We start from the raw sequence: 12897 nt of genomic DNA, 5'->3' as shown, positions 1-12897 counted from the left end.
GGCCCGTGTGCCCAACCTGAATTTTTGGCAGGTCCTGCCCGAGATTTACTTCTGACTTTGGTAGTCCCTGCTCCTTCCCAGCAGTGGTGTCACTCACATCCTGAAGATACATCAAAAACCTTCCGTAGGAGAGAGATGGAACTGAAGGAAGCTGGGCATGTGGTCCCTAATGACATGGTATGTTTCTCTCTTGTCTTCCTTTCCTACTCTTTCTTTACCAGAAAAGGACAGAGCAGCAAAACTAGACAGCTTTGTGCCATAATCATCATCATCACCATGAACCTAGGTATTCGGGAACCAAAATCAAGAGAAGTTAGTCAAGGCAAATCAGGAACACAAAACTTGCCAGCATAGGAACAACTTGGAGGTTCTGCAAGGATGACTCCCTAATCTTAGTCCTATTCCAAAAAGTCTAAAGACTTGGAGAACAGGAAAAAAAAAATGACTTTAGAATGAAAATACTTAGGTTCGCATTTTGGAAGTTTATGGTTTAATTCCAATGAGGGAAGGCTAGTGTGTCTGTCTGGGATTGTGTATTTCCTCCCTTCTGATGGAACAGAGAGCCCTGAAACAGGAGCCATTCCTAGAGGATCAGGCTGCTGACTTTGGGAAAGGAAGAAGGGACCCATATCTATAGGCTTTCCCCCTCTTTTCTTAGCATAAGAGGATTTTCACACATCAACTTAAGTTTCTAGAACTTTAGAGAGGTGATTCAGAATTGCTGGCCACTGTCAGAGAAGCACTTGTCCTGCAAGAGTAGTGAATAACTCACAGGAAATGCTGCATCTCCTTGTGCTGTTTGTTTGCTGCACTTGAGCTATTTTTACCAAAATTAAAATTCTAATGAGAAAGTCAGAGAGATGCTGAGCTCCCTTTAGTTTATCACTAAAAGAGGAAAATGTTTTTAGTTTTCTAAAAGCCCTCCACAGATTTTCAGATTCTTAATGTATTTGTATTGTTTTCTCATCTAAAGGAAAGTTTGAAGCAAAAACTGGTCAGAGTGCTAGAAGAAAACCTCGTTTTGTCAGAAAAAATCAAGCAGTTGGAGGAAGGTGCTGCTACTACCTTGATTGAGAGTGGGCACCAGTCACACACTTATGGTGAGTTCAGGAAAGCAACATGTGGTGTGTCCCAAGACAACTGTTTGTTTATAGATGACCCATTTAATAAGCTTCATCAACTGAGGCTTCACCTCGGACCTACTGAATTAGAATCTGTTTTTAACAAAACCCCCAGGTGATTTGTAAGCATATTAAAGTTTAAGAAGTACTGTTCTATGAGACTGACTTCCTTAGGACCAGAGTTCCCGTGCTTCATTATTGCAGGCAACGGTAACATTTTGGGGGAACTAGGTATGAGTACCTTGACTACAAATTCAGTTTGTGCATACTCATTGAGTTATTACTATGTGCCCAACACAGTTCCAGATGTTTTCACAGATTCCATAAGCACTGAAGGACCTACATTCGCAAACTAAAATGGAGACTATAGAGAGGCCTAACATGTGTTGACTCTGCTAAACGAGGATTGAATCCTCATGACCATGGTGGGGCAGGGTTATTAACCCTAGTGAAATTCTGAAAAATAAACTAATGTGCAGTATTAAATGATTGAATTTTAATTCTGATATCTCTGTTCCTAAGCCCCATATCTGCTGTCTCTGAGGGAATGGTGAATGGAGTGCAGAGATGGAGGCAGTGGGGCCCTCGATTCTTTAGATGGCCACCCGACTACTTAAGCTCTGCTCAAAGATAGTGGCTTGGAATCCTGTTCACGCCTGGCTATTGTACCCTTTGTAGACGATCTTCTGCGCAAAAACCAACAGCTGAACATGCAGGTGGCTTGCTTGAACCAGGAGCTTGCCCAGCTGAAAAAGCTGGAGGAGACAGTGGCCCTTCTCCATGAAAGTCAGAGGTAGGAGAGGGCCTATCTAGCTAGCTTCTGGAGGCAGATACTTACTTTCCTTTATCAGCTTTGTCTTATTTGTTAATGTCTAGATCCTTTTCGAAATAACTCCATTCTGTGTGTAAACCTCATGTATGTAGGTGTATTTGTGTGTAAACCTTCTGTGTTCCAGGACACATGAGGGACTAAATCTGTGCTGGCATCAGTGGGTTGCAGCACCTTAAAAATAAGTAGTTTCTCACTAGATTCAACAGGATCCTTGTTTGAGTCAGCTAGCTTTCCTTGGTCACTGCATGCCCCTAAAATCAGCCATCTGGCTCTTCTGGGAAATGCCTGCCTCCCAATGATCTCAGGAGAGACATCAGGCACTTAGGGAGAGTGATGAAAGTCCAATGTATTTGTTCTCTTCAGAGGAGCTCGACAACATCAGCTTCTTCAAAAAAATGGTACCCTCAGAATGCCAGCCAGACAAATCAGAAGCTTCAAGACTATTAGTACATTTACAGAAGCTCTTGACATTTTGATTTGCAAAACACCTTTGCAATGACTTTCATTGAAGTTTAAACATAAGAACCCCATCCCCATACTAGCATCCTCACACTTTACTTCATGAATACCTTGCGAATTAGGATAGCTTCATATTCAGAGAATTAAACCCAGACCCATTCTAGATGGCTTTTTTTTTAAAACTATTCATTATAATTATTTCAAACACAAAAGTAGAGGAAGCAGTCTAAAATCATCCTTCTCAAACGGGGTATCAGAATCACCTGAAAAATTTAGTGAAATATAGATTGCTGGGTCCCCAGCCTGAGTTTCTGACTCAGCAGTTCTGATGGGTACAAAGAATTTACATTTCTAACAGGCTTCCAGGTGATGCTGTTGCTGATTTGGGGACCTCATTTTGAAAACATTAGGGTATATCTCTTTAAGTGATATATAGTCAAATTGCTATATATATATATTTTTTTTTTAATATTTTATTTATTTATTTGACAGACAGAGATAACAAGTAGGCAGAGAAGCAGGCAGAGAGAGAGGAGGAAGCAGCCTCCTTGCTGAGCAGAGAGCCCGATGCTCGATCCCAGAACCCTGGGATAATGACCTGAGTGGAAGGCAGAGGCTTTAACCCACTAAGCCAGCCAGGCTCCCCTCAAATTGCTATATTTTAAAATAACTTGAAATAATTCTTGTGTGTGTTGTTAAACCATCAATTCAATATACAGCCTCAATTTGTTTCATTTTGCTTTTGATTCATAAGGAATTTAGTTGTTTTTATTTACTCTTGTTTTGTAATTATGTAAAACATTTATTTACATGGTCCCAAAGTCAAATCTACAAAATGTTATCTTATTCAGACAAATATAAAAAGCATAATGTTGTTTTAACATTTTTTCTTAGAAATCACTTCACAGCAGTATATAGAGTTAATTTTGCTTCCTTTTTATAACTGCATAGGACTCCAACTGTGATTAGTCTTCTATTTTTTTTTCTATTTTTTTAAAAGATTATTTATTTATGTGACAGAGAGAGAGAGGTCACAGGTAGGCAGAGAGGCAGACAGAGAGAGAGGGGGAAGCAGGCTCCCCACCGAGCGGAGAGCCCGATGAGGGGCTCGATCCTAGGACCCTGAGACCATGACCTGAGCTGAAGGCAGAGGCTTAAACCACTGAGCCACCCAGGTGCCCCGGTTAGTCTTCTATTGATGGACATTTAGGTGGAAAGTATTTTTGCTGTTACAAATAGTATTACAATGAACAATATTGTACATGCTTTTTTTTGTTGTTAGCATCTGATAGCTTTTAATATTACATGGTAATACAGAGTCCAAGAATACAGTCATGACTAGCACCATTAGTTAATTAGGATCAATTAGATGAAGTAGAAGTTAAGATTTGGGGGTAGAAATTGGAAGCCTGGTCAGGTGCCAGTCTTCCAGTACTTCCACTTACCTCATCATGAAAGTGCTTTGGAAAGAATAGAACAATCACTATATAAAATGTGAACTTATGTTATTGCTACAGTCAGTCTGGAACATAATCAAACAGAACTGTAATGAAGAAAGAAACTGTCAGCCTGCTTTTAAAATAACCCACTCATAAATCGGTCAGTTCTTTCTATTTAAAGATGTTACTTCATTTTACATTTGTCTTTAGTAAACATTTCAGGTCTGAATAGCATCTGCTTTGCTTTTATGATTTCATGACTGTCTTTTTCGCCTGTGCCTCAGATCCCTGGTGGTAACTAATGAGTATCTGCTGCAGCAGCTGAATAAAGAGCAGAAAGGTTATTCTGGGAAAGCACTCCTGCCTCCTGAGAAGAGTCATCATTTGGGGAGATCGTCACCCTTTGGGAAAAGCACGCTGTCTTCCTCCTCACCAGTGGCACATGACACGGGTCAGTATCTAATACAGAGTGTCTCAGACTCTGTTCCAGAGCCTAGTTTATGGAGCTAGTGCTGAGCACCTTCTCTGCAGCTTCCCCCTCAGCCCAAGGGGGGCTCTTGGTGTCATTGCCATTAGTATGGTGGTATTTACCCACAAGATTAAGAAAAAAAATCTTATTCTGATTACATTGCATTGGTCTTTTTTTATTTCATTTTTTTTTTAATCTCCTCCCATTGGGTCATTCTTTCTCCCTGCCCACAGAAATAGTTGGCACTTAATCCTACGCATCATATCACATAGAAACATTTGGCTGAAAATGTTGAAAGGAAAAAAACATCAGACATTTTTTTGAGTGTCACTTGAAACTATGTAGTCGAAGGTTAAAAAAGAACATCAACGGCCAGGTATGTTTTGTGTTAGAACAAATTTCGGAGATTCTATATTGATTGGTCCATCAAACACATTTTGAGTTTCCTCCTATGATAGTGAAAAGATGACACTGTCTGGGGTCAGCTCAGGAGCAACCAACAGTTTAGTTGAGAAAAGCAAAACTCATGTGATGGTATTTGGTATTGGTATCAAACAGGTCTAAATACAAGCCCAAAGGTGCCCTGGAGAGAGAAACAGAGAGGGAGAGAGAGAGGCAGAGGAAGGAATTCCCACTCTGGGGAGTTGGAGAAGGCATCAGTGAGGACCTGTCATATGAGTGGAAGTTTGCAGAATTATAGTGGTAACAGATAGAAGGGGCATGCGGAGTCTCCCAGGCCAAGAATGCACAGAAGTCTGAAGTCCCTAGAGGGATTGCATGGCGGGAAAGATGTGGGTCATGACGTGGGTCATGATCCTGGGAGAATATATATATTCTCCTGGGAGAAAGAATACACACACACACACACACACACACATATATATATGTCTATATATATAGACATATATATATATGTATATATATATATAGGACCTGTCCTAGCCTGGGAGATATGGTGTCAGGAAATGTCTGCTAAAGAAATGATCTTTCTTTTTCTTTTTCTTTTTTTATTTTTTTTTTAAAGATTTTATTTATTTTTATTTGACAGACAGAGATTACAAGTAGGCAGAGAGGCAGGCAGAGAGAGAGAGGAGGAAGCAGGCTCCCTGCTGAGCAGAGAGCCCAATGCGGGCCTCGATCCCAGGACCCTGAGATCATGACCTGAGCCGAAGGCAGCGGCTTAACCCACTGAGCTACCCAGGCGCCCTCTTTTTCTTTTTCTTTTTTTAAATTTTATTGTAGTTATGTTAAGGAATCTCTATGCCCAATGTGGGGCTCAAACTTTTGACCCCAAGATCAATAGTCACATGCTCCTCCCACTGAGCCAGCCAGGCGCTCCTAAAGAAAGGATCTTTTTTTTTTTTTTTAAAGATTTTATTTATTTATTTGACAGAGAAAGATCACAAGTAGGCAGAGAGGCAGGCAGAGAGAGAGGAGGAAGCAGGCTCCCTGCCGGGCAGAGAGCCTGATGGGAGCTCAATCCCAGGACCCTGGGATCATGTCCTGAGCTGAAGGCAGAGGCTTTAACCCACTGAGCCACGCAGGCGCCCCAAGAAAGGATCTTTTAACTGAGACCTGAAGAATGAATAAGAAGTCACCAAGCAAGGCATAGGGCCAAGGACAGAGGCAATGGGAAGGAACATGGTCCATTCAGGGAACTGAGGTGCTGAGATGAGTAGGAACTAGGTCGCACTGGTCCTTGAAGATTTTAGATGGGAAGACAAAGGAGTGGCATTTGTGTTTGAGAAGCTTTCTATGTAAGAGGAGTGGGTTAAGGGCCATGTGGAGTAGGGAAACCAAAGAGGAGGCAGAGATGTGAGCGAAAACTGGTGTGGTCCAGACCAGAGATGAAGCTTCCAGATGTTAGTTTTGGGTTCACTTTACACAAGTACCCTGTATTTCAGCCCCGAGGCATAATTTTTCCAAATCCTGATTGGTTGGGCATTTAAAAATTGATGGGAAAGATAATGAAAGTGGCTCTAAGTATGTTTCTGCTTCACAGTAGTCCAGGCAGCTAATGTTGCCAGGGAGCATGTAGAAGACAAAGGACTGTCAACCTAACTCCGTGTTGTGCTTCTCTTCATCTCCAGGGTCGTGTCAGAGAGAGAGAGAGACAGACAGGTGGAAAGATTACACACTTATTTGCTCCCCTGACCCAGGTACTCTGCAGGGAAGGAGAGCTATAGCCAAAATAATGAGACATGAAGATCACAACCAAGATCGCACACCTCTAAGTTATAAATAAAATCCACAGACCTCTGAATTTTACATGGGTTCTCAAAAGAAGCATGTACAAAGGAGCCATAAGTTTCTTTGAGGAGCATGGCCCTGCAGGAACTCAAGTGAGCTTGTACTCTGTGGAAGTAGTGAGAACAGCCCCCTTCCTGACTTTCCTAGGCCTGCCCTGGCCCCATTAAAAGGACCCCAAAAAGTATAAACCTTGCCCAGGTAGGGTAGGCTCAGCCAGTAGCCTTATAGCCCTGAGTTGTCGTATTTCGAAGTCCTGGCTCAGTACACAGGCCAACTTACTGGGTAGACCATTGAGGGAAAAATAATGAACTTCTCAACCCCAGCTCTCCCTTCCTTACCCTATGGACATCTAATAATGCTAGACCCAAAACACATTTAGGGTCCCTCTAAGGAGGAGCAGACTGAGTCAATTACCTTTCATCCTATTTTCTGTTGGCACTGAAAGTGACTGGTCCTGCCCCAGGCCAGGCACCTCTCTAGGGATGCTGGCCATGTCTGGGGGAGTCAACTGTGTTTCCTAATTTCCCTTGGTCCAGAGGGCAGGGACAGGGATGGGGGTGTCAAAGAGAGGGCCAAAGAGTTGTTGGCCTGTGGGGCTAAGTGGGCTCAACATGGAGTGGGGAAGGTTCCTGAAGCAAGTAGAAAGTCAGTGGAGAGGGATTTCTCACCATAGGCCTGGGACTGTTGGGAGGAAAAGGGAAACAGGGCTGGGATGGAAACTGGATTCTCGGGCAAGTTCTACGTCCAAAAGGAGGAGCAGGGCCAATCTGACAAGTGTAGTCTTCTTGCCAGCCATACATAGAGTTTTAATGGCTCTGTCCCACAGAACCTAACCTCTCTTCCTTGCCTACCTGGTTGTGCTAGCCAGGGTACCCATGAGGAGACTGTGGAGGATGAAACAGTGAGAACTGAAGGGCTGAAGTGGCATTATTTGGGTGGTCGATGCCACATACCAGATTCTGCTAGATCCATCAGTCCTTAAGGAGTTTACTGGCTCCAGGAGGGCCTTTATTTCTCTCAGGTTCCATAACTACTTTTCAAGAAGAGGTGCTTTACTCCTATAAGGTAGAGTTTTGTGGCTCAGCCTTTTCTCTCTCTGGACTCTTCTAAGCCATGTTGCTAGTCAGAGGAGGAGCTGAGCTTGCTGCTCCCCTATACATTGGATGGTACTCACCTGCTTAATAGCCTGGACCAATACAATACAGTTAAATTCTTTTCACTATGGGAATTATTTTTGTAAATGCAAGCCAGAAGGATTTGGGTTTCAGTCTTATTTTGCTCACTTAAGTTTGCAATTCAACAAATTCCATAAGGCTGAAGAAATCATTCCTCTCACTGTCTGATGGTGGGAGAGATAAAGCTCTCTGAAACTCCTCTCTGGGCAGTGATGAGGTCAGCTGAGTCAGGAGGAGCCCATAGCTGCCAGCTGTTAGACAAGGCTCTGCTGTGGCCAGGTGCTGACCTCCCCACTGAAATTCCCATCTCATTTCCCTAGTGTCCCTGCCCATACTATTCTTCTCCAACCCCACTCCAAATAGAGTTGGACTCAGGGACTCTAGGCCTACCTGGGGAAGGAACATCCCAGAACAGTCTATGGGATGAGGGAATAAAGAGCTATAAGCTTTGCTGCCTTATCCATGTCAGGGGAAAAAAAAAAAAAAAAAAAAAAGAAAAAAAAGGGCATTTGTGGGTGTGTATCTGTTAAGCCTTTTCTAGCATCCTTGGGAGTTGCTCTCTCCTGGGCAGGCCCTAAGTTCCATCTAGTCTGCTTGTCAGCGGGAAGGAAGGAGAGTTGGCCCCAAAGCCTTGGGCTTGGAAATAGCTATTGCCTAATACCCAGAGCCTCAGAGAATAAAACAGGTTGATCTCAGGCACCAGAGATTTCCCCTCTCCTCTCCCAACCTGGGATGTTGAACAAATGTGAGGGAATCAGTAAGCAGCCCCTTCACTGTTGGACATCCTGCTCACCTGCCAAAGGCTGGTGTTGGGTGCCAGGCTCTTATCACTGGCCATCCAGCACCATTTTTGGAAATCAGTGTTAGGGCTTGCTAATAGAAAAAGCCTGGCCTGGGGCAAGAGATATGGTTCTGGGCTCTGTTCTGCAGAAGCCCCCTCACTCTCTGGGCCTCAGCTCTAAAATTAGGGAGTTGGACTATCTACTTTCTAACATTCCTACTGGTCTTGCATTCTCTGACCTTCTAAGTAGGACCCCAAAATGACTAACCTTGGTGGCCCCATTGAGGTAGGGACCTGTCAGCAGACATACACCTGAGGCCTGGCACTGGGCCCTCCCTAATACCTGGCCCAGGCCTACTCTGCTGTCTCATTCCTCTTTCCTGGAGAAACCAAGACTGAACCCTAATAGGACAGCAAGCTGTGATCTTAAGATTTGGGTAAAGACAGAGGTGAGATGCCTTAGAATTTCCTAAGGAGCATCCTCAGGCAGTCTGGCTCTGTGCTAATGGAAGGGGCCTGATGTATGTCTTTTTCTGGGCAGAGTGTGACATGCAAGTGAGTGGCAACAGAGGTCATGAAGGTGTGAATGTCATTAACCCTATTATTATAAATCTGACCAGGCCATATTGATACAAAAGGTGTCTTTATTGAGGTCTGGGTAAGAATTAGGCACTTGGCCAGAGCAGCAGCTTAAATATAAGGCAAGCACGCAGGGGTTAGCCATGCCTGGGGCTAGGTTGGGGCAGTGAGGCAATAGGCACAGACTCTCCCCAGATAGCTGAAGTCAGGGAGGAAAGAGGAAGGGGATGCAGAGCAGTCTGGGTGAGAGTCCTAGTGGGGCTGGGCAGAAAGCGCTGGGTGGTAGGTCCAGCAGGGAGGGGACAGGGCTCTCTTGCTCCACATGCCCTTTAGGCCCAGGCCTGAGCATCTGTTGGGGGCAGCCGCACTGGGGGCCTTCCCAGGCCTCACTTCTTGACCTTGGCATCATAGGTGCCCGCATTCTTGTAGGCACTCACATAGCCGCTGTCATCCAGGATGTCCTGACGCCCAGCAATGCCTTTGCCCTTGCCGCTCTCATCAAAGCGCTCCTTATGGGAGCCTGTGTACTTGCTGGTGTCGGTCAGCCGTTCCACAGCACCTCCTGTCTTTGCTTTCTGTTTGGATAGAGTTGTTCCCCCAGGGATGCCTGGTTAGGGAACCCAGCCCTCCACCCCCAGCCATGATTCCCCATATCCCCGACAGCCAAGATACTTACGGTGACTCCCACATTGGCTGGCTCCTTGCCTGCCACCAGCTGGCAGATAGCATCAAAGGCTTCCTCCTTACTCTTCCCTTTGAATCGCTTCATTGCCAGCTCTTCTAGGGCCTTCTTGAACTCCTCATAGTTGATAACCCGAGCAGACTTTCCCCTGCCAGGTATGTGGGCACCATTAGTTTTCCCCCTTCCCCATGTCTTCCCTGGTTCCAGCCCCCCAGTTCCCCACCTTCTGGGAACATCAGAAGCAAGGACTGCCTGGGGCTCACTTGACTTTGGAGAAGACGATGTCGACATCCGTCCCTGTCACCGCCTTTCCGTCAGCCACCTTGCAGTCCTTACACAGCTTGGCCCAGTTCTTGCCATTCATCTCTTGCCCACTGGCCTTGGGGTCACCATGGATGGCAAATTTGCGGAAGCTTTCCTCCAGCCCAGCCACATCGGTGCTCGTTGCCATGCCACCCTGTGGTGGGTGGGGGAGACATGACCCACCTCAGTCACCTCTCAGCCAAGATACCCCTCCTCTCCCCAGTGCACAGAACATCACTGCCTCTACCTCAAAATCTACCAAGGTCTGAGTTATGCGCACTTGTGCCATAAACCCTCAGAATCGTACATGGAGCTGCCTGGGGAAAGGGGCTAGCACTCAGTATGTCCCTGGGCCTCAGAGCCCCAAAAGGAAAGGTACTGTTACTTAATGCCAGCCCTGGCTTAGAGTAGAGTTCAAAAGATGAAATCATGATGCCCACACTAGGCTGGGAACAGAGTGGCACTGTCCAGAAAGACTGTGAGGGCAGCAGCTGGGGCCATGGCTTTGTCTGGCCCTGGCACAAGGCCTGCTCGGGTGGAAGTGAGGTTGGCAGGGCTGGCCCCCCTCCCTAGGAGTTCCATGCCTGGCTGCTAGTTGGGCAGGTATTTAGGACAGGGTCTCTGTCAGGGTCCTCAGGACCCAGCAAGACACAGCCCAGGCTGAGAAGGGAGCCAAAGCATAAGCAGGGGTTATGTGCCTTAGGCAGGGGTGCAGCTGGCTCAGCCAGGGCCTTGTTACTATTTGCTGTTAAACAAAAACATGAGGGGAGCAGGAGTTTGGGGCTGGCCTGGCCACAGTTTGTGAAGCCTGGAGACAGTTGCTAAGGGAGGGTAGTGCTACTGGGAGAATGTTGCTAAGGGCAGGATGGTGTCAGAGTGGCTCAGAGAGAAGCTCAGTGCTGCTGGGCTGGGCTGGGCTAGGGAACTGGGGCCCACGGGTGCGGCACACCAGCACTCCCAGCGCCTGGAGCACAACCATGGCCGCCTGGCCCCTTGCCATCCATTGGTGCTGTAACCTCCCAGTGTGTAGAGCTTAGAAGGAGCAGGTGATTTGGGGACTAGCATGGGTAGGGGTTGTAGAGTTATGAGCCTCCAGAGGCATGTTGGTGACTAGAACTATGGCCTTGGTCCTATAATCCTCACACCTACACCCTATGCTGAAGCATACTTCCCCAGCCTTCAATACTTCCCCCACCTTCAATCTTCCATGGAAGCCCCTGGCCACACCCTGAGCACCGTCACACCAGTCCACACTGCCATAGCTGAATGCACTCAACCCTGGCACTCAACATTCTCGGCCTTATTCCCCTGACCGCACCCTTAACCAGCCGTGGGACTGAGGGCCTAGACCTTTACCGCAGCACCCCCCCACACACATCCGTTAACAGCTCAGTACAGAAACCCACCAATAATACCCTCAGCCCTGCACTAAAGTGTCCCTACTACACCTTCACAGTCCCCCTGCAGTCCCCTGAACATAGCTACAGCCCTGCACTGAAACTCCCTTCATGAATCACAGCCCAGTACTGAGGCCTCCTTGATCATACCTTCAGCCCTTCACTACAGCTGCCTCCATCCACACACACCCCAGTCTTGGGATTAGGACCCCCCAACATATCCACAGCTCTTACTGAGCCCCCCAACCAGAGCTTCACAACTCACCCCCTCTCCATAGACCTGTAACCATTGTCCGCAACCCAGTTTTCTGGCCTCATGCTCAACCCCGCCCTGAAGCTCCCCAAGTGTCCACACCCACAGACTTGCATTTCCAGACTCCTAGGTACTGCACTGAGAGCCCCCATATTGACTCCTGAGCACACACTGCATCTCCAGTGCAGCCGCCTGACCACACCCTCAGTCATGTCCTCAGCAAACATCTACTTCTGCCTTTTATCCTAAGGCCTCCAGTGACCACAGCCTGGGCCCCTAAGGAACTACACCCCCTTTATATTTACCGATGGCCTTAACACTGAAAACTCTCTCCCAGAAACTACCCTCACCCGTCCCTAAGTTGCAATTTCTGGGACTGGTCCCACAGCCCCTACATTGTAATGACCGTGGGCCCACAATCCCAGGCCACACAGCACTCCCCTTCCCTCCTCCTACTGCAGCCTCCCACCAGGGATCCAGAGACCCAGACCAAGGGTAAAGTCTGGGGGAGCTTGCGGGCCACAGATGCTTGTCCCAGGTGACTGCCAGGATCCTGCATCCAGTGCTCACTCTTGTCTGTGGGAAGGATTCTTGGTACTAATCAGGTGGAGTCCGGTCACAGGCCGTAGTCCCAGTAGTCTAGCAGGCCAAGGATGCAGCAGCCACGCCCAAGAACGGAGGCCACCCGCTGGCCCCCACTGGGACAGCTGGAGTCATCAATCAGCCGGCCTCGGAGGTGGGGGAGGAACGCCTGGGGCCCAGGGTTGGGCCGCTCAACTGGCTCGGTACCATCTGGGATTGGAACCCCTTCCAGGGCACTCCCACCCCACCTCCTTCCTTATCATGCAGGATACGGATTAGGGTGGTCGGCACCCGGGTCTCTTACCTGCTTCCACCTGGTGGCTGTTCCTGCAGTGCGTGTTCAGTTGACAGAAAGACGCTAGAATGGACCGACAGACGCGAGACCAGGCGGCTCCAAAGCTCTGCTCCCTGCCGGCTCCAGGGCGGGACTGCAGCCCGGGCGGTTCCGCCGTATTATCCCCTGTTTCTCGGTCTCCATAGAGACAGCGAGTCCCACCCCGAGGGCTGTCTCGGCGGGAGAATGACCAAGGTCACGCTGGCCCCACCCACCAGACCCCGCCCCCTCCGCGCTCCAC

At 47.5% G+C, this 12897-nt stretch overlaps 2 protein-coding genes across 9 annotated transcripts in view; one reads left to right on the top strand and one right to left on the bottom strand.

Moving 5' to 3' along the window:
* Positions 1-12897, top strand: part of LRRC36 (leucine rich repeat containing 36) — a 57563-nt gene that overhangs the window by 40803 nt on the left and 3863 nt on the right. For 5 of the 7 annotated variants that reach the window (XM_082711905.1, XM_082711904.1, XM_082711902.1 and 2 more), the window contains 4 exons: positions 32-177; positions 974-1100; positions 1800-1914; positions 4136-4474. In XM_082711905.1, the coding sequence (XP_082568031.1) occupies positions 32-177; positions 974-1100; positions 1800-1914; positions 4136-4361 (614 nt within the window). In that variant the 3' untranslated portion in view covers positions 4362-4474. Of the gene's footprint in view, positions 1-31; positions 178-973; positions 1101-1799; positions 1915-4135; positions 4475-4553; positions 4697-6410; positions 6858-12897 lie in introns of those variants that run through there. The other 2 variants (XM_082711900.1, XM_082711901.1) reach the window with 2 other exon arrangements.
* Positions 9153-12826, bottom strand: TPPP3 (tubulin polymerization promoting protein family member 3). 2 transcript variants are annotated; one of them, XM_082711929.1, is made up of 4 exons: positions 12311-12826; positions 10051-10244; positions 9782-9935; positions 9153-9680 (listed from the first exon to the last, which is right to left on the bottom strand). In XM_082711929.1, exons 2-4 carry the CDS (start codon positions 10236-10238, stop codon positions 9492-9494), a joined length of 531 nt encoding a protein of 176 aa, XP_082568055.1. In that variant the 5' UTR covers positions 10239-10244; positions 12311-12826; the 3' UTR covers positions 9153-9491. The 2 variants fall into 2 exon arrangements, with proteins under 2 accessions (XP_082568055.1, XP_082568054.1); XM_082711928.1 differs by having other exon boundaries at positions 12627-12826.

Source organism: Mustela nivalis (assembly GCF_964662115.1).
Source record: "Mustela nivalis genome assembly, chromosome: 18".
Lineage (NCBI taxonomy): Eukaryota > Metazoa > Chordata > Mammalia > Carnivora > Mustelidae > Mustela > Mustela nivalis.
Note: the sequence above shows the minus strand (reverse complement) of the source record. Positions and strands in the feature narration are given on the sequence as shown.

Excerpts from the sequence above, each read along its gene's own strand:
- TPPP3 (XM_082711929.1), bottom strand. The coding sequence starts at position 10,238 with ATGGCAACGAGCACCGATGTGGCTGGGCTGGAGGAAAGCTTCCGCAAA. Across the intron at positions 9,936-10,050 it reads ATCGTCTTCTCCAAAGTCAA|GGGAAAGTCTGCTCGGGTTA; the intron begins GTGAGCCCCAGG and ends CATACCTGGCAG. Across the intron at positions 9,681-9,781 it reads CAGCCAATGTGGGAGTCACC|AAAGCAAAGACAGGAGGTGC; the intron begins GTAAGTATCTTG and ends CTATCCAAACAG.